This window comes from Balaenoptera ricei, chromosome 11 (assembly GCF_028023285.1).
Source record: "Balaenoptera ricei isolate mBalRic1 chromosome 11, mBalRic1.hap2, whole genome shotgun sequence".
Classification (NCBI taxonomy): domain Eukaryota; kingdom Metazoa; phylum Chordata; class Mammalia; order Artiodactyla; family Balaenopteridae; genus Balaenoptera; species Balaenoptera ricei.
Genome location: NC_082649.1, coordinates 21,730,457 through 21,750,331, shown reverse-complemented (window position 1 = coordinate 21,750,331; position 19,875 = coordinate 21,730,457). Strand labels below are relative to the sequence as shown.

Below are 19,875 nucleotides of genomic sequence, written 5' to 3'. Positions count from 1 at the left end.
TAGGGGAAAACTCCTACTAATTAGAGTTCAGTAATTGTTTATAGTCCTTTTTATCTTTAGTTTGAGTTTATATAATCCTAATACTGTATTATAAAATTATTTGAGTTATTTTTCCCCCTCCTGGGTGGTTTTGTTATTAATTTGAAATACAGACTTGTTTGTTTTATTTGTATTCCATTTTAATTTTTTTCTCCCCCAGCTTTTCTATTTATTTATGTATTTGTTGAATATGTGAAATGTAACAGTTTAAAAGGTAAAAATGTGTGTTTTACAAAAATGTATATACTAACAGAAGTATGACTCTCTTTCCATCCACCCTTTGGTACCAGTTTCATTTTCCTGTCCTTTTGATCCCATTTACACCTACCTTGTGATGATAACCAAACTCATTAGTTTCTTCTTTTCTGAGTTTCTTTTTGGCCAAATGAATAGATACATGTGTAGTTTCTCATTTCTACTTCATTCTTACACAAAATGTAGCATACTTTTTTACACCGTTGCTTTCTAAAATTTACGGTTTATCCTAGAAATTGCTCCACATCAATTCATCCTGTTTTACAGCTACAAAGTACCTCATTATATGTGAACATACCTCCTCTGTGCCAGGCACTGTCCCAGGTGCTAGGGAAACAGCAGCAAATGAAATGAACTAAAATCCTTGTCCTTTAGGGGCTTACATTCTATGGAGAAAAATAAAACAGGAAAGGAGAGAAGGAGTGTTGTATGTGTGGGTCAGCTGGGGTGGAGGTGTGTCATAATTTAAAATAGGATGGTCAGTCAGGCCTTACTGAGACTATGACAGTTTACCAAAGATTTGAGTGAGGTGAGAGAGGGAGCCTTGAAGATCTAAAGGAAGAGCACTTTAGCAGGGAGAGACTCCAAGCACAAAGACCTTGAAATGGGAATGGACCTGGCTTGTTTGAACAATAGCAAGGAAGCCAAGGTGACTAGCGTGCAGTACACACGAGAAGAGCAGGGAAGTGTGTCGGAGTGGTAACTAGGAGTCAGATTTCCTAGGGACTGGTAGGTTCTAATAGGAGCAGTTTTGGTGGAGTAGTGAGGGTATTTGATTGGAGTATGTTCCAGAAACCTTGGAAAATAAGAATTAAAGACAATAAACAGGTTGATTTCTTTTGAGGAATTTTGCTGTAAAGAGAAACAGAAGTGAGACAATAGATCGAGCGTGAGGTGGTTGAGAGAAGTTTCTTGTTAGTGCTTTTGTTTTAGGAGAGAGGTAACAGCTAGTTTGCTGATTAGTGTGATCCAATAGGAAAGAACAAATTGATATTGCAGGAGAGAGAGGATAGAATTGCAGGAGTGATGTCTTTGTGGCAAAAAGGGGTGGAATCCAGTACACCAATGGACAGGCTGTCCTTAGATTGAGCAGGGGCAGTTTGTTATCCGTGGTAACAGAAGGAAAGATGGAGAGTGCATGACCACACTTGGAAGAGGTTGGTTGATGTGGTGGGAGCATGTGGAAGTGTTTTTTTTATGTTTTTGGTTTTTGGCTTCCTTAGATTTTCTCAGTAAAATAGGAAGCAAAGTCATCCTATTTTTTTTTTATCAGCAGTAAGTTGGGATTTTTCTTTTTGAGCAAGCTTTGTGCTCATACGACCATATCAAAGCAGAATCTTAGGCCCCTTTATCATAATAATAGTTATTATAATAGCTAACACAGAGTGCTTACCATGAGATAGATCGTGATTAATTTATTATTCACCTCAATGATGTGAGATAATTTCCATCATTAATCCATTTTATAGATGAGGAAACTACATACAGAGTGATTAAGTAACTTACCTGACATCACACAGCTAGGATGATAGTCATAGAAACTTACTTTCTCTCTCTTTGCACTGGGAATTCTAATGATCATTAACCATTTTCTTCCAAACCTCACTATAGAAAGGACTGCACACATACTCATAGCCCCTTTTGGACTGTTTTCTTCATGAGCAGGCGTACTAATTATTAGGCGTCTTGATTATTCAGTTGAACCAAAGGAAGAGGAGGAATCCTGGTTTTGAGATCACCTGAGTTCATTAAAGAAACAATTCTTCCTGGTACTTGCCCTGTATGTGTTGCTGATTGGTTTTATACTAGCAAAGAGGAAAACTAACTGCTTTCAACCCCTGTAAAACCTAGAGCACTTGTGGACTTTGATGCAGAAATTCTGTCTTTTCTGCAGCAATTTTAATTTTGAGCATTTTTTTCTTAGTTAAAGGAATATAAATAATACTTCTTCTTTGTCTCACAGGGTTGGAAATACCAAGTAAAGAATTAGTATATATGATGCTGGAAACTTGCAGAGAGGAGCTGCTCATGACTGAAAGGTCTAAAACAGATGTATCTTTCAAGTTCTCATTGAGAAAATGACTGTGAAGAAAATGATGGGTCAGGAAGACCAGTGGAAAACTCCCTAGGAGAGAGCCATAGAAAATGTACACTTCAGAAGAGAGGTATAATCAGAGAACTCAAAAAAGGAAAATATATCATGTGTGCCCTCAGAAGGGTAAAAAGATTTTTATTCATGTGCATGAGATTGCTCAAATAGATGATCAGATATACCAGTGCCTTGAACGTGAGCAAAACTTCTGTGAAAACTTAGCTCTTATTATGTGTGAGAGAACCCATACTGGGGAGAAACCTTATAGATGTGATATGTGTGAGAAAACCTTCATCCAAAGCTCAGATCTTATTTCACACCAGAGGATCCACAATTATGAGAAACCTTATAAATGTAGCAAATGTGAGAAGAGCTTTTGGCACCACTTAGCCCTTTCAGGACACCAGAGAACACATGCAGGTAAAAAATTCTATACATGTGATATTTGTGGCAAGAATTTTGGTCAGAGCTCTGATCTGCTTGTCCACCAGCGAAGCCATACAGGCGAGAAACCATATCTATGTAGTGAGTGTGACAAATGCTTCAGCCGAAGTACAAACCTCATAAGACACCGAAGAACTCACACAGGTGAGAAACCATTTAAGTGTCTGGAGTGTGAAAAAGCTTTTAGTGGGAAATCAGATCTTATTAGCCACCAGAGAACTCATACTGGTGAAAGGCCCTACAAATGTAATAAGTGTGAGAAAAGTTACCGACACCGTTCAGCCTTCATTGTTCATAAAAGAGTTCATACTGGGGAGAAGCCCTATAAGTGTGGTGCCTGTGAGAAATGCTTTGGCCAGAAATCAGACCTTATTGTACACCAGAGAGTCCACACAGGTGAGAAGCCGTATAAATGCTTAGAATGTATGCGAAGTTTTACTCGGAGCGCCAACCTAATCAGGCACCAGGCAACTCACACTCACACTTTTAAATGCCTGGAATATGAGAAGAGTTTCAGCTGTAGTTCAGACCTTATTGTGCATCAAAGAATTCACATGGAAGAGAAACCACATCAGTGGTCTGCATGTGAGAGTGGCTTCCTCCTGGGCATGGACTTTGTTGCCCAACAGAAAATGAGAACTCAGACAGAGGAGCTGCATTATAAATACGGTGTCTGTGATAAAAGCTTTCACCAGAGCTCAGCCCTTCTTCAACATCAGACAATCCACATCGGTGAAAAACCATATATCTGTGATGTGGGTGAAAAAGGTCTTGAGCTCAGCCCTCCCCATGCATCAGAAGCCTCACAAATGTCTTGACCAGACAAGAAGTTATAATGCCATAAAAAATGTATTTACAATGTAAGAGAACTCCTTAAGATGAAGAACTCTAAGCAAATCTCAGACTTTCCTCAGAGCTCAGATTTCACTGCGGACCAGAGAATCTGCAGTTGTAGGAAGTTGAGAAATGGTTTGCCCAGAGAGCTGTCCTTACAGAACCTTATCAACCACTCCAATGAGAAACCTTACAAATGCTCTGAGTTTGGGAAAACCTTTAGTCCAAGCTTGTATCTGATCACCCACAAGAGGATTCATACAGGTGGGAAACCTTACAAATTTGGTGAATGTGAGAAAGCTTTCTAGCAATGGTCACCTCTTCTCATTCCAAGAGAATTCACATTGGTGGACAGCATTTTTAATACCCTGTGTCAACAGTGCTTCAGAGAGTGTGCACATTTCGTTGGATGTCAGAACACCCCACTGGGGAGAGACCCCCACAAGTGTGAAGAAAGCTTCTAACAGAACTATGACTTTCTTACCAATCAGAGAAGCCATACAGGTGAAAATTTCTATATTTACCTTGAAGGTGGCAGAAGCATTAGGTGGAGAGCCTTCTTGGGTTTGCACCCCCCCAAAAAAAAAAAAAAAACAATCTGAGGAAAGACCTTATGAATTCTCTGAATGAGGAAAGCTTCTGTCAGTGATTGGTTTTTGTGGTATACTGGGGAACTCACATAAGTGAAAAACCCTATAAATAACCTTGAGTCTAAAAAAAGCCTTGCAGGAAATCCCTACCTTATTGTGCCCCAAAGAACCTACTCTGCAGATAATTTTGTTCTAGTAAGAGATCTAACTGTGGACTCTGTACATTTAATAGGTATGAGAAGAACTGTTCTCATAGTTAGTTGACCCATATAGTAGAGATGACTTTTAATGAGTCAATATGTAAACTTTTTTTTAGATACCCAGAAACTTTTTCTGGGAGGAGCTAGGGCAGGTCAGAGTAGGCCTGATGGGAAACTCAGGTAAAGATGCTTTTCTTTTATCTGAACCACTTAATGATTGCTTTACTTACAGTTTTTAAAATTTGGAACTCCAATAAAGAAAAGGACTGTAACCTTGAGATAGATGGTGTGGCATGTGTTACTGTTGGGGGAAAGAAGTACATTTACTTTGCCTCTGTCGATTTTGTAAGTCTTGGCTGGAATGGGGACTAGTGTGTTGATAGCAGCATGGGAACCTTTCGCTGGTTGTGAAAAGAACTAAGCAGCTAGGGAGTAGTTATCGTAGATCAAAACTCTTCCCAAGGCTTCCCCTTTGGAGGGCCAACCTCATAACGAGGTAGAATACTCAGCTTTTTACTTGTGAGTTGAGGCATACCCTCACAAGTTTCCTTTCCCTAAAATCTTTCAAATTATTACTGGTATTTGCAGTTTCAGCTTTAGAGATTCATTTCTTCTCAACTCAGAGATGCACATTCCAGGATAATAGTTATGATTTTTGCTAGTACTTTTGTGACTTCATTTATCATGTTTCTTTCAATGGTAAGATATCCTCATCAGCTCCTTGCAAAATAATTAAGAGAAAGCTGAAAGAAAGGTTTAAGCCTGAGTAGGCTTTAAACTTTACAGAGTAAAACACATAATGATGCATTATTAATGGAGAAGCTAGACTTTGATTTTGAGAATCGTGACTCAAAAGCTGGTGTTTTGTTTTTTTTTTTCCACTCCATTATCCTGCTGTTTATAGCAAATCAAGCCGCATAATGACATGCCTTTCATTTACTTCGGTTCTGCCAAGGAAAGAGAATACTTTTTATTCCCAGGGAAAAGACTGCAATCACCACAATATAAGGTATATATTTCGCTTGTAATGTAGGATTCTAAATGCTAGAAGGGAAAAGTAGTTGGCAGATTCATCAGAGGTTTAAGGATAAGCACTTATCTCCAACTTAACAGAATAATTATGATTACCTTTAATATTCTCCAGAAATACTCTAATTAATCTAGGGATCTGTAAGTGGACACTTCTGAGGTTTTTTTCTTCCCTCAGATTAAAAGACATGTAATATAAATACTTAAAACTTCTACAGTATTTGGGACTGTAGGCTTGGTGAATAAGTATTTTGAGTCCTCTGGTTTATCTTAGCAAATCCTGAACTCCAGAGAGCGTTGGTGTTCGGACTCATGGCGGTGGCCAACTGTTGCACTGCCACCTTGTGTATGGCTCTAAGCTTTGATCCTGATGACTGGTTGATGACCTTGATAATCTTAGGGTCAGAGGATATAGCTCATAGTGATAATAAGGAATCTGATTCTAGGGTGTTTTTTTCTTTCTTCTTTTAGAAAACAGGTCCTAGAAGTTTATTTGATCTGATGTATTTTAGTAATTTTCATAAATAGCTCTTATACCATAAATAGTTGCTCGGTGTGATAAAACACACAAGATGTATTTGTTTCTCTTTGGTGAAAACCATGCCTATCACTAGTATATGTTTGACAATTGTAATTCTTAAAATAGTATTGGGTGTATGGCTTGGTGGTGATGAAAATTAGTCCTTATGGCTACTTGTTAGTCATTAGAGAGAACTTGGAGAAGGGAACAGAGTTTGTATCTTTGGCAGGGCAATGACTTGCCCCTTCTTTCAACTAATCTTCCTGGTAATTGTCTCTAGTCTTTAAGTAAATTAAGAATGGACCATCCCTCAGACGGAGAACTTTGGGGGTATGAAACAGGTCTGAGGGCTTTTAACCATGGGGGGAAAAAGGTGTTGGTATTACTCATATAGAATAACCTGAGGTTGGAAAGGACCACTTGGGAGCCTGTAACCAAAACTAGAAGGTAACTTCTGGGATGGATGGAGGTTCTCTTGAAACAGTGCCAACCTAAATCTACCTCAGGTAAGTAGTCAGAGTGACTTTTTCACGATTTCAGACCAAACGAGACACTTGTATTCAGTCAATGTATTCCTATGCTTTAATGTTTTTGTTTTCCCTTAATTCTTAAATAAAAGCATTGTTCTGAAAACTCCATTTTTGCCTCCACTGTACTAAGAAAAAGCATTTCCCCTACACTTGCGTTAGAATAAAGCAGATGTTCAGGAGTCCTTTCACAGTGTATACATATATCAAACTGTCATAGTGTACACTTTAAATACCTTACAATTTTATTTGTCAGTTATATCTCAGTAAAGCTGGGGGGAAAAAGAATAAAGTGGATATTCATGTGACCCTTTGGCCTGGTGGTGATGATAGCCATTGGACCATCTCTAGAATTCCAAGATTTTTTTTTTTTTTTTTTAAGAATTCCAGGAATTTTTGATGCTAAGGCAAATAATGAATGGAAACCTGGAAGGAGTTATTGTCTTTGCTCTGCTGTAGGCATTGGATCCTTTTGGAGCCTCCCCATTGCATTACATACAGAGCACAGGGAGGAGTAATAGCTTAAACTGACCGTATTTGGGACTAAAATTCAGAAACAACAAAACTTCTGTCTATACCCTCAAAATAAAGGACAATTTTGAATTTTCAATTCCCAGTGGAATTCATGTATGACTCCAGTTCTACCTCTTATCACCTCATCTTATCATGTGTTGGAGTGAGGCAAAGGAGATGGTGTAAAAATGGTGGCACTGATTTACCTCCCATTATGAAGTTTGCCCCAGTTTACATCTGTTTGCTCTGCCACAGAATAGGTCCCAGCATTTTAAGTGGCTCTCATTGTGGGAAAAGAAAAGTTAAGACAATTTGGATGGATGAAAAGGGGAAGGGAAAATGGTACAATTTCAAGTTTTGTTTTTTCTTTTGACATAAAGTGGTGTGGCTAAAACAAGGCCTGTGGCCTTTATGCTTATCCCCCCACTTAAAGTGATGCTACATCCCAACGTTTAGCTGGGCTGTGGCGAGAAATATTTCTGGGAAAAACACTAGTCATAGCCCTTACAAGTAATTAGAAGAGAAATGGTGCCACACTCGGGTAGAAGAAGGGAAAGGTGCCTCCCAGTACACGTGTATGCCCCAAGAGTTTCTTGAAAGAGTTCTTCACATTGCTTCCTGACGGGCTGGGGAGGACTTGTATGTGACTGAAGCTTTGTTGTTTCATGCCCAAAATATTAGCTTGTGTCATTACCCAAGCAGAGATTTGGACTTTAAAGTGAGGGAGGCTGAAGGCAGTTAACCCTTGCAGAGAGAATCCTTTTTCCATCTGGCACAGGACACTTTAAAAATAGGGGTATAGGAATCCAACTCTCAGTAGTAACTGATAACATCAAATAATTGGTAATTAGTGAAGAAAGGAGAAGTCTCTTGGAGTAACTCCTGTTGTTTATCTTTTATACCCACTTTCAAATTCTCTGCAACCCTCTTGTATCCAGGAATCTTGGTCTTAATTGCCTGGCTCAGCAATTTGCATTAATGTATCTGAAAATGAGAAGTCTTTTATATGGAATTCGAAGTGAACATCCTCACTATTGAATCCAGCACCTCGTCTAGATGAGGAGCCTCAGTCTTGCAGATGAAGTTGGAGCTGCTTTGGGAGAAATGAGGGCAATTGGTTCGGGGGCAGTAGGGCCATGATTTACCAACAGGCAGTTTAAAACACATCAGTTGTTTCTGACTGAGCAGGGGACTGATAAGGAGTTGTTTGGAACAGTCACAGTTGTTTGGAACAGGGCTGCAGTGACCTGTCTTCTCTCCTCTGTCAATGTCATAAGCCCACACTCTCAGCCCTCATTCTCCAGCCCTATTCAGCCACCACCACCCCTGCATAGGATCATCTACTCCAACGAGAAAAATCTCTAGTAGAGGCCTCCTGACCACTTCAAAACAAATCTCTTTATCCTGCCTTTCTTCTCCCAAAGGAATAAACGTCCTGACTCCTTTAACATGCCAAGCACATTCTCTTCAACAACCTCTGAAACCTTCCTCATTTATCTCTCTCTAGATTTTTTCATTTATTTCCTTCATTGAGATTTTCCCTCATGTCTTCAAATATGTATAGATGCCGTTTCATTCCCTGTCTTTTTTTTTTTTTTTAAACTTTAGGTTGCCCTTAATAGGCTAGTGTTTCTCTTAATTTTCCCCTTTCCAGAATTCACCAGCTTAAAATCTATACTGCCTCCGTTTCTAAGTGTTCATTTCCTATCATGCTATAATCTGGCTTTACACAGTTTCCTACCTAGCTATTCTCTCAAAGATCATGAGCAACCTTTGAAACAAAGTGGATGATGTGCTCTCCAACACGGCACATCAGTTGCCTGCCTCTTTTTTTGTCCTTAGCAATACAGTATAGTACTGATTCTCACCCTGTCTTTCTGACATTTCTTTCTGTTGACGCCTATGTTGGCTCCTTTTTTCCTAATCTCGTAAAGCATAGGGGCTGATTACCTGCTTTTTCTTAGAAAATGTATTCATCTGTATTGTATGTCTTTTACTCAGATGTAAGTAACCTCCAAATTCTCATTCCCATAAGAGCTAATTTTAGTTTTCCAGCATCCTGAGTCATTTCTCTTAAAGGCTCAAACCATGTAAAATCCAACTCATTTCCATTTCCAACCACTGACCCATGTCCCAATTTTTCCATTAGGATTGATGGCACCACCTTTGCTGAGCCAGGGTATCATCTTTGACTCTTTCTTTTCTCTCCCCTGTCACCAGATCCTGTTATACTTTCTTCATGTCTCTCACCCTTATTCCTTCATTTGCATTCTTATTATAACCACTCTAGTCCGGAAACTTATTAGTTTTGATTTTTACAATAATCTCTCTTATCTCTCCTCTTTCTCTCCATCCTACTCAGTTCAGTAGGTTTACCTGCTTTTTACACTGTCTTATGCAACCTTAAATAGATTACTTTCCATTACTTATAGCATCAACTGTACGTTTTCTAACCTAGCTTTTACGGAGCCTAAAATTTGATCCCTTTTTAGATATATTTTCTGAAATTAATCTAGAGCTGACATTTCACCCTCATCTGTTGTGCGGCAGGAGTGTGGTTTGATGAATCGAGGGCAACTTCAAGCATGAAATACCATTTCCTTTGGTTTGTGAGCCCAAGTTTAAGCTAATTTAGCACCTAGCATTATCCTGATTAGCATTATGGGTCTAAGGTGGGCACATAAACTATGTTGGCCCAATTAGACTAAAGGAAAAATCTTATATAAACTCCTCCCCACTCAGTCCACAGGCATGGTTGATCTGGCTCTGGGGAGTGACAGAAAGCAGAGCTGAGAAAATTGCCAAGAGATGGGTCAAGAACCATGGCTGAAAAAAAGATGAGAAAAAAAGTCCTTTTTGATTACGTCTTATTGAGTTGGGTTTCTATTACTTATAACTGAAAACATTTTCATATATTCCATAAACTCTTACCTAGTTAGGCAGTTTTCCTTGCTATCCACTGAACATACTTGTTTTTTGTTTACTGTGCTTTCTGTACTTGGACTGTGTTTCATATTGCTTTCTAGCTACTCAAATCTAAATATCTGAATATAAATATCTGTACAAAATATGAATTTATATGGAACTCATACATCCTTGGAAGGCTCTCTGGTATCTGTTCTCTGATGACCGGAAGTGACTATGGAAGATATCCATGGATGAAGGACTCTACTGGGCTTGCACAATTTTATGGATTATGCGTCAGATGATACTCAATATCTAAAAGGAAGCTCAGGTCACATGGCCATCCTTTGTATCCCATTGTGCAGCATTAAGTCTCTACAAAGCCCAGTAAAGAGTGAGGAGCTTTTTCTCAGTTATTCTTTTCCTGTGAATTGACAGAGGCTTCATAGAGCATCTCTATTTAACACGGACCCTTGATGCACCATTGGATCTGGTATCATGAAGCCCAGTTACACAGAAACTTGCTCAATACTCTAAATCAGCTACAAAGTAGCTTAATGGATTTGGGGACTGAGATGAAATAAGGTAGGTAGAGTTTTGGTAAGGCTCCATCTATCCCTCATTTGGCACTTATAGGGAGGAGCTCTCCAACTATTCTTACTCATAGTGTTACTGGGGCTTCTGAGTGTTTACTGGACTTCTCCTCCCATGGGTCCTTCTCATGGAAATGATAGGACTCCACATTTCCCGGTGATCAGAAGAACTAACACATATCCCCAAACTGTCCAACTGATGATAAGTATCAGGCATTTGAATCTGAGCTTTTAAAGATTTCTAATTTGGGTCAGGCAGGAAGTTTTAGTGGGAGCCATACAAAGAGAGAACTAAGAATGTAATGACTGTTGAGTGAAGGCCCAGTATTTGAATCACTCCTGTCATAAGGAAAAAGAGGCCAATAGTGACTGGTGATGTCTATTTTAAGACAATGTGTGGCCATTATTGAACATTCGAAATATTCCCCAAAAAGTAATAATTAAAAAAGTGGTACAGAAGGGAATATCCCTCATCAACTCAGCAATCATCTCAGACTCTGAATTAGCAAATAATTCTGCTCTTTTTCTTAACCATAGTAAAGTAAAATATCACTGGCAGCAAGCCTATGCATTATATGAAAGCTGTTTAATGAAGAACAAGCATGTTTGAGGCTTATTAGTAGCTTAATCTGAAAGTGTCAACTGACAAAGAAAATAGGGTGAACGAAAAAAGCTTATTGAACAAGTTTTTCCATGGGATAGAGAACAATGAAATCCAGGGACCAAGATGTCATTGTTAACTTTGGAAGAAGAGAGCCTGCACAATAGAATCAACTGGGAAGATTTTTAACATAGCAATGCCTGGTTTCTTCCGAAGAGATTCTGATTCAATGAGTCCAGAAAGGTCAGGTACTAGAAAACATTTTTGAATCATCTCCTCAAAAGAGTCTAGTAAGTATCTAAGTTTGAGAACCACTCAAAGGCAGGAGAAATTGTGAAGATGTTTAAAGCCAGACATTAGGTGACTATTTCAAGCAGTCTGTATTATTAATGATGAAAGAAACAGATCATTCTCTACTACCTGGTATCAAAAACAAAGCTTATGCTGGAAACAGAAGCAATTACCTTGATGACCTTGGAAAAAATTGAAGATAACTTCACCAGTGGAATTAAAGGCAAGAGACTAAATCCCTATGGACTAAGAAATTTAACTAGGGGAAAAAATCCTAGGAATTTAAGCCTTTTTATTTACTCAGTGCTATTGTTTCTTCTTGGGAAACACCAGAAGGTAAGATTGGAAAAAGAAGTTTAAATTTCAAAATTTCTAGCACCTTCATGGTTTCAATGAGGCAGAAATGGATGACAACCTATACTATTTTAGATACTTCCAAAGCAGTAGATATATTTTCATCTTAACTTGGCCTACCTTAATTCATCTCATATTTAAAAGTTGAGAAATATTAGTCTTGTCTAGGTCTTGGGTTCTTTTTAAAGAATATTATGTGAATATAAGACATTATGATTTGACTGTACTATAATGTACACAACTTTAAAACTCATTCAGAGAATCTCTTCATGGATCTATTTCATTAAATCTACACTTTTTTTCCCCTAAGAAGCACATATTGAACTCTTTGTAAAGCAAAGTTCTATTTGATTAAAATAGTACTTTTTAAAATGACATTATCTTTTAGTGGCCTATACTCTAGTTTAGAGAATAAGTCATTATACAAAATAATAGGATAAAAATAAAGATGGAAGTTAATATATGTTTTATGGATTGAATTGTGTCCCTCAAAATTTATATGTTGAAGTCCCAGTACCTCAGAATGTGACCTTATTTGGAGATTTGGTCCTTACAGAGGTAATCAAGTTAAAATAAGGTCAATAGGGTGAGTGTTAATCCAGATGACTAGTGGCCTTATAAAAAGAGGAAATTTGGAAACAGACACAAAACAGCAAGATTGCCATGCGAAGATGGAGGACACATCAGGGTTATTTTCTACTAGCCAGGGAATGCCAAAGGTTGCCAGCAACCACCAGAAGCTAGGTGAGAGGCATGGAACTGATTCTTCCTTGCAGCACTCAGAAGGAACCAGTCTTGCTGACACCTTGATTTGACACTTCTGGCCTTCAGAACTGTGAGACAGGAAGGTTTGATTGTTTAGTCCTCCTGGTTTTTGGTACCTTGTTATGGCAGTCTAGCAAACTAATACAATATGATTAAATACCAAAAGTATGGTAATGGTAATAAGATGGTTGAAGCTTGTATTTTCTGAGTTCGTATGTTTTGGATTAAGCTTTATGCTGAGTTATCTTTTATTATCTTTGCAACAACACTGAGGGATGATATTGGTCTCACTATAGAATTTTTTTTTAAAGAGGATTCTTGAGAATATCACTGTTGGCAGTAGAGCAATGATTCAATCACAGACCCATCTGATCTCAAAATCCCAGTTCAGCACTCTGGTCCAAGAGCAGTAGAAGAGACCATATGACTGAATTTAGTGAATGGGGAGCATATGATCTATTAAAATGAAATAGAGTTCATGAGGGTGATGTGGTTGTTCTAGAGCTGGAGTGAAGGAACGAACTGAAAATGTTGGGGTGAGTTGGAGAACAAAGCTGCTTCTTCATGAGGGAACTAACCTGAGCCAAGACCTCATATTAGAAAATATTTGGGGATGAAAGAGTAGAATTCTCAGGGTTTGTGTCAAAAAACAATGAGGAGAAACCTCCTGAGATGGTGGGAGTAACCTCTTGTGCAGTATCCTGACCCCCAAAAGAAATAGTTGTCATTCGATTTTCTGACAGTTTGGAGCCTGTGTAGGTCTCTGACAAGGAGAGTGACATAACTCAATGGTACTAAAAACAAAAAGCAATCAGAGACTATTGTATCCACGGGAGGGGAAGTAAAGGATTTACTTTATTGAGAATTTAACAATGTTACTGGGAGAGGCAGAGGAAATTTTCAGAAGTAGCCCTGTGTTTCCAATAGGTACTAGCTTTTCTCTATATGGAATGCCATGAGAGGGTCCTCTTCGAAAGCAGGAAGATGGACTACAGCAGTGGTTCTCAAACAGTAGCCAGCATCCAAATCACCTGGAGGCTTGTTAAAACATATTTCTGATTCAGTAGGGCAGAGGTGGGGCCTGGAAATGTGCATTTCCTGCAAGTTCCCAGGGAATGTTGATGCTACTTTGTTGGGGGATTGCACTGTGAGAATCACGGCACTAAGTGAGTACTTTCCATCTGTCCTGCGGCAGGCTTTTTACTGTGTTCTGCAGGAGGAGGATGTTGCTGTGTTATAACTAAGAGAAAATACAAGTTAGTCCGGCATCCACAGAGGAACTGACCTCTTCATACTTGGTATGCCCTGACCATGTCCAAATTTTTATCTGTCCTCTCCATGTGGTTTCTCCTCAGTTTCTTATTCCTTCCAAGTGTCATTTTTGCTCAAAATTTAAACTAATTCAGTCATCTTCCTCAGCAGAGGTTTTTCTCTGTTTCTCCTCTCTCCAGTTTTCCTTTTACATATATATGTATTTAATTTATATTTGGAAGGTCCTGCTCTTGGAACTAGGAATACAGGTAAACTCAATCTCATTCTGTACTCTAATGAAGTAATTAGGCATAGCCATATAGTGTTTAATGATACATTGTTTGTAATGATCAATGACACGTGGGCCCTTAATTCAGGATTATATAGCAGAAAGCATTTTGCGAGCATTTGGATGGGGATTTTCTTTTGTGCGAAAGAAAGTAAAATACAAAAGATTGAACTAACACGGTTTAAGATTTTAGGTGTATTACTATATAAAACCCTTTGTATTACTATTTGTATAACTAAAGACAGTCTAAGATGTTCTTGAAAATCATTGAACCACAATTTTTTTGACCACTAGTGTTGCTGCAAGATATAGTTTTGCAGGTGTGACAATACAGAGAAGTTTTAATCAGCTGTTACTTTAAGCTCTCTAGCAAATTTTAAAGATTAGTTTTTGATCAGAAATTCTTATCGTTGGAAGGAATGAAGAAACACTACATGTTCCCGTGAATAGTGACACACACACACACACATAAACACAGAGACAAACACAGGTACATTCCCTGTATTAAATAATTCTTGGGAGAGTCTGTTAAACAATGCCTTTGTATGATATTGAAAAGCAATGCCAACTGCCCTTTTGCCTTATTTCAACGTTTCGATACTGTTACTTAACACGTGTCAAGAATAGGAAATATGCCAACTGAGTGAGGTACAATATTCCTATGGAAAATTAAACTCTATTTAGTAAGTTGATTACATCCTTGAACACGCTGAATGTTAGGTTGAAGTTTCTGGAGTTTTTTGAAGTACAGTAATGGCCACTAATATATATGTAAAGGATGAGCTGGAAACTTAAGGATCTTCAGAAGTAAGGGTTAATTAGCTTGTATAGTAACTATCAACATATGAGGATTAGGATTGTGGATTTTGGGTATAAAAACAGATGCACTTGTATGAATGAGAGAGTTAGTTTTAATAACAAATTCGTATGACTGTGTGACTGAGTCTTTGGGAATAAAAAGGAGTGAAGAAACCAAAATTATGGTTTATGATTATTGAGATTTACAGTTAAAGAATTAAGGGACACTATGGTTATAAATATTTTCAGAAGACAGAATAAAGAAATGGCTAAGGACACTGGTAACAAAGTATTTATGTTTCATGGAGGTGAGAACATATATGTGCATATACCTTTGGGTATCTGTACATATATAATAATTATTACAATACAATTTGAAAAGTGCTGTTGTAGAGGTGTGTTTAGAAAGTGTTGGGAGGGTTTCCAACTCAAGAGTGCTGAAGAGTATGTGTAGCAATAAACAAGGACAATGATTTAGGGGGAAGAGAGGATCAGCAAAATAAATATTACAAGGGATACATGGAAGGATCAAAGCACAGGGGTATCTGATGAACAAAACAAACCAGAGATTGATGCAGTCGTGAGTTACACACAAAGGTCCCACGTGAAAAGGCATTAACTGAAGATCTGCTCAAAGAATGCTGTTCCAGTCAGCCCCACCACCATTCTCTCTCCAACCCTCATTCCTCATGCAGAGCAGTTGGCAGCCAAGTGCATACCTGGAAGCAAAACAAATGAAACCGGTACTGCTCTGTAAGACAATAATGACATTGGCTCAGAACATTAAGAGTTCTCCTAGGGTGTTGGCACCCCTACATAAAGTTCTCCTTATTTAGGTATTTGGCCATTTTAAGTGTTAGCTCTCCTCTTACAATGCCCACATCTAATTTTCTCATTTGCAGGCTCCCCTTAAGTAACCAGTGTTCACAATTCAGTTACCCGTTCAGGGTAGAAACCTGTAGTTAATCAGAGAGTAATCCGTGCTCCTACTGTTTGCATTGTTTTAATATCACAAAGTTTCAATTGGCTCAAGTTTTAAATCAATAAACAATCATCATAAGATCTTTCAAAAAGACATTCTAATAAATGTTGTCAATAGGAACAATAGTTAGTGAAGTAACACAGTGAGAGATATAGGTACTCATCTTTCTCTCTAATGAATCCAGTAAAAAGAGAAATAGACTTTTAATAATGTTTTACAAAATTAGAAAGAGAGATAATAGAAGAAACAGATATAAAAAATACCATAATTATCAAAATGTATGATGAAAATGGGAAAGGAGAAGAAAGGCTGTTTAAGAGAATATTTTATTATTGAAATATAGTTGATATACAATATTGTTAGTTTCAGGTGTACTACATAGTGATTTGACATTTGCATACATTATGAAACGATCACCAAGATGTCTAGTAACCATCTGTCCACATACAGAGTTATTACAATATTACTGTCCATATTCCTTATGCTGTATATTGTATCCCCATGGCTTATTTATTTCGTAAATGGAGGTTTTTACCTCTTATTCCCCTTCACCTATTTCACCCAGTCCCCACGTCCTCCCATCTGGCAACCATCCATTTTTTTTCTCTGTATCTGTGAGTTTGTTTTCAATTTGTTTTGTTTTCTAGATTCTATATGTAAGTGAGAGTATGCAATGTTTGTCTTTCACTTTTAATTTCACTTAGCATACTACCCTCAAGATCCATCCATGTTGTTGCAAATGGCAAGGTTTCGGGGTTTTTTTAAGGCTGAGTAACACTCCATTGCATATGTATGCCACATCTTCTTTATCCAGTCATCTATGGATGGACATTTCAGTTGCTTCCATATCTTTGGTATGTAAATAATGCTGCAGTGAACATCTGGGTCATATAACTTTGGGGATTAGATTCAAATCAATAGAATCAAATGCAATAGAATATGACTGATCATATCGCAGTTCTATTTATAATTTGAGGAACTTCCATACTGCTATCTATAGTGCCTGCACCAATTTACAATCCCACCAACAGTGCACGAGAGTTCCCTTTTCTCCACATCCTGGCCAACAACTGTTACTTGTTGTAAAAGACATAAATTTGTGACTTTCGTGTCAAGTCTGACATGAGGAAAAGTGTATTATTATGGCTGTAACCAGCGGGTGAAATAAATTATTAAAAACTGTATACCTGTGGGGAACAAGATATGAGAATTTCCATTTTAATATGCACATTTTATTTTAATTACAACCTTTTTAAAAATTAAAGTTAAAACCAATAATATGGGAGAATAGCAGAAAACTCTAGAGATAGTTGAAATACCCTGATTAATAAAAACCAAGAATTTGAAATTTGTTATCTTCATTGATTGTATTAAGATGAGAACTCCATATTTTTGGTAACACTTGTTTTGTAAACTTGTCTATTTTTCTAATAACTTATTTAGAAAATAATTTTGCATAGATATCTGAAAAGTAAAACTCTTGTTAGTTAATGCTATCATTAGTAAATAGGGATATTGATTATTTGATGTTTACAAAATAATTTTCTGAACATGGTAAAAGTTTTAAGTATTAGCTGAGTGAATACTGATTGAATTAATTTAATCAAGACATTAATTTGTGTATTTTTATTGAAATAATCTGCACAGTTGATTTCATTTGAATTTTATTCAGCATAAAATACTACAGTAAAATTGAAGTGTTATTAGGTTAAAAGTAAATATACCATTACGTTATTATCATGAAGGCTCTGGATCTAAATCCTAGTGTATTCCAGAAAAAGCAAAAGGCTAAATATGGATTTGATCAGTGTTCTTAATTAGTACTAGCGTCTAAGTAGACTAGATCAAAGCGCATTATAGCCCTCATAGTCTCCTCCCACAAACCACACACACAGATGCTAATTTCACCACAAAATTTGGAGGAAGGGCAGTCTAGAGTGGACATGAATCTCCAGAGCAGGGAGGATGAGAGTAGGAGAAAACAGGAAAGATACCGTTTGCAAACGATACCCACAGTGCAATGATGGGTCACTTGCCACAGTCCAACATCAAGGCAGGAGATGCAGACAGTCTCTGGATGATAGAATCGCATAGGCCTCCTACCAATGAAGGGATGAGAGCAAGGACAGGCCAATTCTGGCTGGGCTTGAAACTTCTAAAACACTGAGGGGCCCTCTTTAAGAAAAAAAGAATATACAATGGTGAATAAAAAACTGCTAGGTCCTTCTAATGGACTTAAGCTTCAGTTAAATCCTCCTCTGGGTAGGGAAATCTCAAGAACTGCCCTTTCAGACTGAAACATAAATCATAATTTTGATTTTTTTACTTCCTCATCCACAATTAAATCATCTATTCATGATGTATAAATTACTTGCAGTTATTTACCAATTATTTTGAACTGGAAGTTCATCATTTATGTAATTGTATAAGTAGTAGTCCTGTTTAGTCTCTAAATTTGGTGCACAAATAAGATTACATAAATGCAAAAGTTAATATCTCTTGGAAACAACAGAATATTAGTCGTTATTTTACTTTACTATATAGGCAATGACATTCAAAATGCTCTCATCCTCTGTTACAGAATTCACTACATACTGACATATGATAAATTTATGGATATAATCCTGTCTAATGTTTCTAATGCTTATATGTTTCTTGAGAAGTCAGATGCCCTGTCCAGATGCTGTGGTTTGCATTGATATCTTGTTTAATAATCACAACTTAATTAAAAAGTTATCTCTACTATGTAAAGGAAGTAAAATGAAGCACGTAGAAATAACTTGTCAGAGGACATGCACGTTGGTAGTGGTGGAGCTTGAGTGTGATTAACGCCACCTGACTGCAAAGTCTCTGCTCATCCTTTTCCAGTCCTGACCGTATCATGTATGTTGGTTTACCAGGGTACCACACATAGAGTGGACAGTGAATAAGTAACTGTCCCAGATATTTAACATTTATAACTTCTTGTGGTTCTAGATAAAGAAAATATTCATCATGGAATGGGTGGATCAGACATTTAGCTCTGACTTCACCTTGATGGGAATTTTTAGTCACACGCCACTCATATCTTTCTGTTCTCTCTGGTCCTGGGCCTCTTCACAGTGGCGCTCTTGGCAAACGCTGTCATGGTTCTCCTCATCTACCTGGACACCCGGCTCCACACCCCCATGTACTTCCTCCTCAGCCAGCTCTCCCTCATGGACCTCATGCTCATCTGCACCACTGTACCCAAGATGGCCTGCACCTACCTCTCTGGCAGGAAGTCCATTTCTGTAGCAGGATGTGAAGCCCAGGTATTCTTCTATGTGTCCCTATTTGGCGCTGAGGGCTTCTTGTTTGCTCTCATGGCCTATGACCACTATGTTGCCATCTGCTACCCTCTTCAGTACCCTAATCTCGTGAAGTGGAAAGTCTGTGGACTCATGGCTGCCTCCTCATGGATCCTTGGTGTCTCTGATGGGATTGTTGATGTAGCTGCTACTTTGTCCTTTTTGTATTGTTCCCAAGAAATATCCCAGTTCTTCTGTGAAGTCCCAGCACCCTACGTCTCTCATACACAGATGCTTCCACATTTGAAACACATTTAGCTGTTGTGCACTAATGCTCGTCTTCCCTTTGGCACGCATCATCATCTCCTACACACAGGTAATTATAACTGTTGTTTGCATGAGTTCTGGGGAGGGTCGGCACAAGGCTTTCACCACCTGTGCTTCACACCTTATTGTTGTAGTGATGTATTATGGAGCAGCTACGTTCATGTATATGTGGCCCACTTCTAATCTTTCCCCAACCCAGGACAAGATGGTGTCAGCCTTTTACACCATTCTCACTGCCATGCTGAATCCCCTTATATACAGCCTCCAGAACAAAGACTAGGGAGGTACTAGGGAAGGGGAAATCTAGAGAATAAATTGAATAGTGGTTTACAGGGATTATTTTTCTCTCATAACTACTCTCTCTTGCACATTTATTTATGAAAAAAAGGCCCCGTATAATTTAACAAC

General features: G+C 38.0%; 1 protein-coding gene and 1 pseudogene across 2 annotated transcripts in view; both read left to right on the top strand.

The window, feature by feature from the left end:
* Nucleotides 1-19,051, top strand: part of ZNF322 (zinc finger protein 322) — a 27,182-nt gene extending 8,131 nt beyond the window's left edge. The window contains exons 3-5 of one of the 2 annotated variants that reach the window (XM_059938158.1): nt 2,258-4,168; nt 5,359-5,463; nt 18,974-19,051. In XM_059938158.1, the coding sequence (XP_059794141.1) occupies nt 2,440-3,648 (1,209 nt within the window). In that variant the 5' untranslated portion in view covers nt 2,258-2,439 and the 3' untranslated portion in view covers nt 3,649-4,168; nt 5,359-5,463; nt 18,974-19,051. Of the gene's footprint in view, nt 1-2,257; nt 4,169-5,358; nt 6,637-18,973 lie in introns of those variants that run through there. The other variant, XM_059938157.1, reaches the window with a different exon arrangement.
* On the top strand, nt 18,866-19,875 carry LOC132374466 (olfactory receptor 2M2-like; annotated as a pseudogene).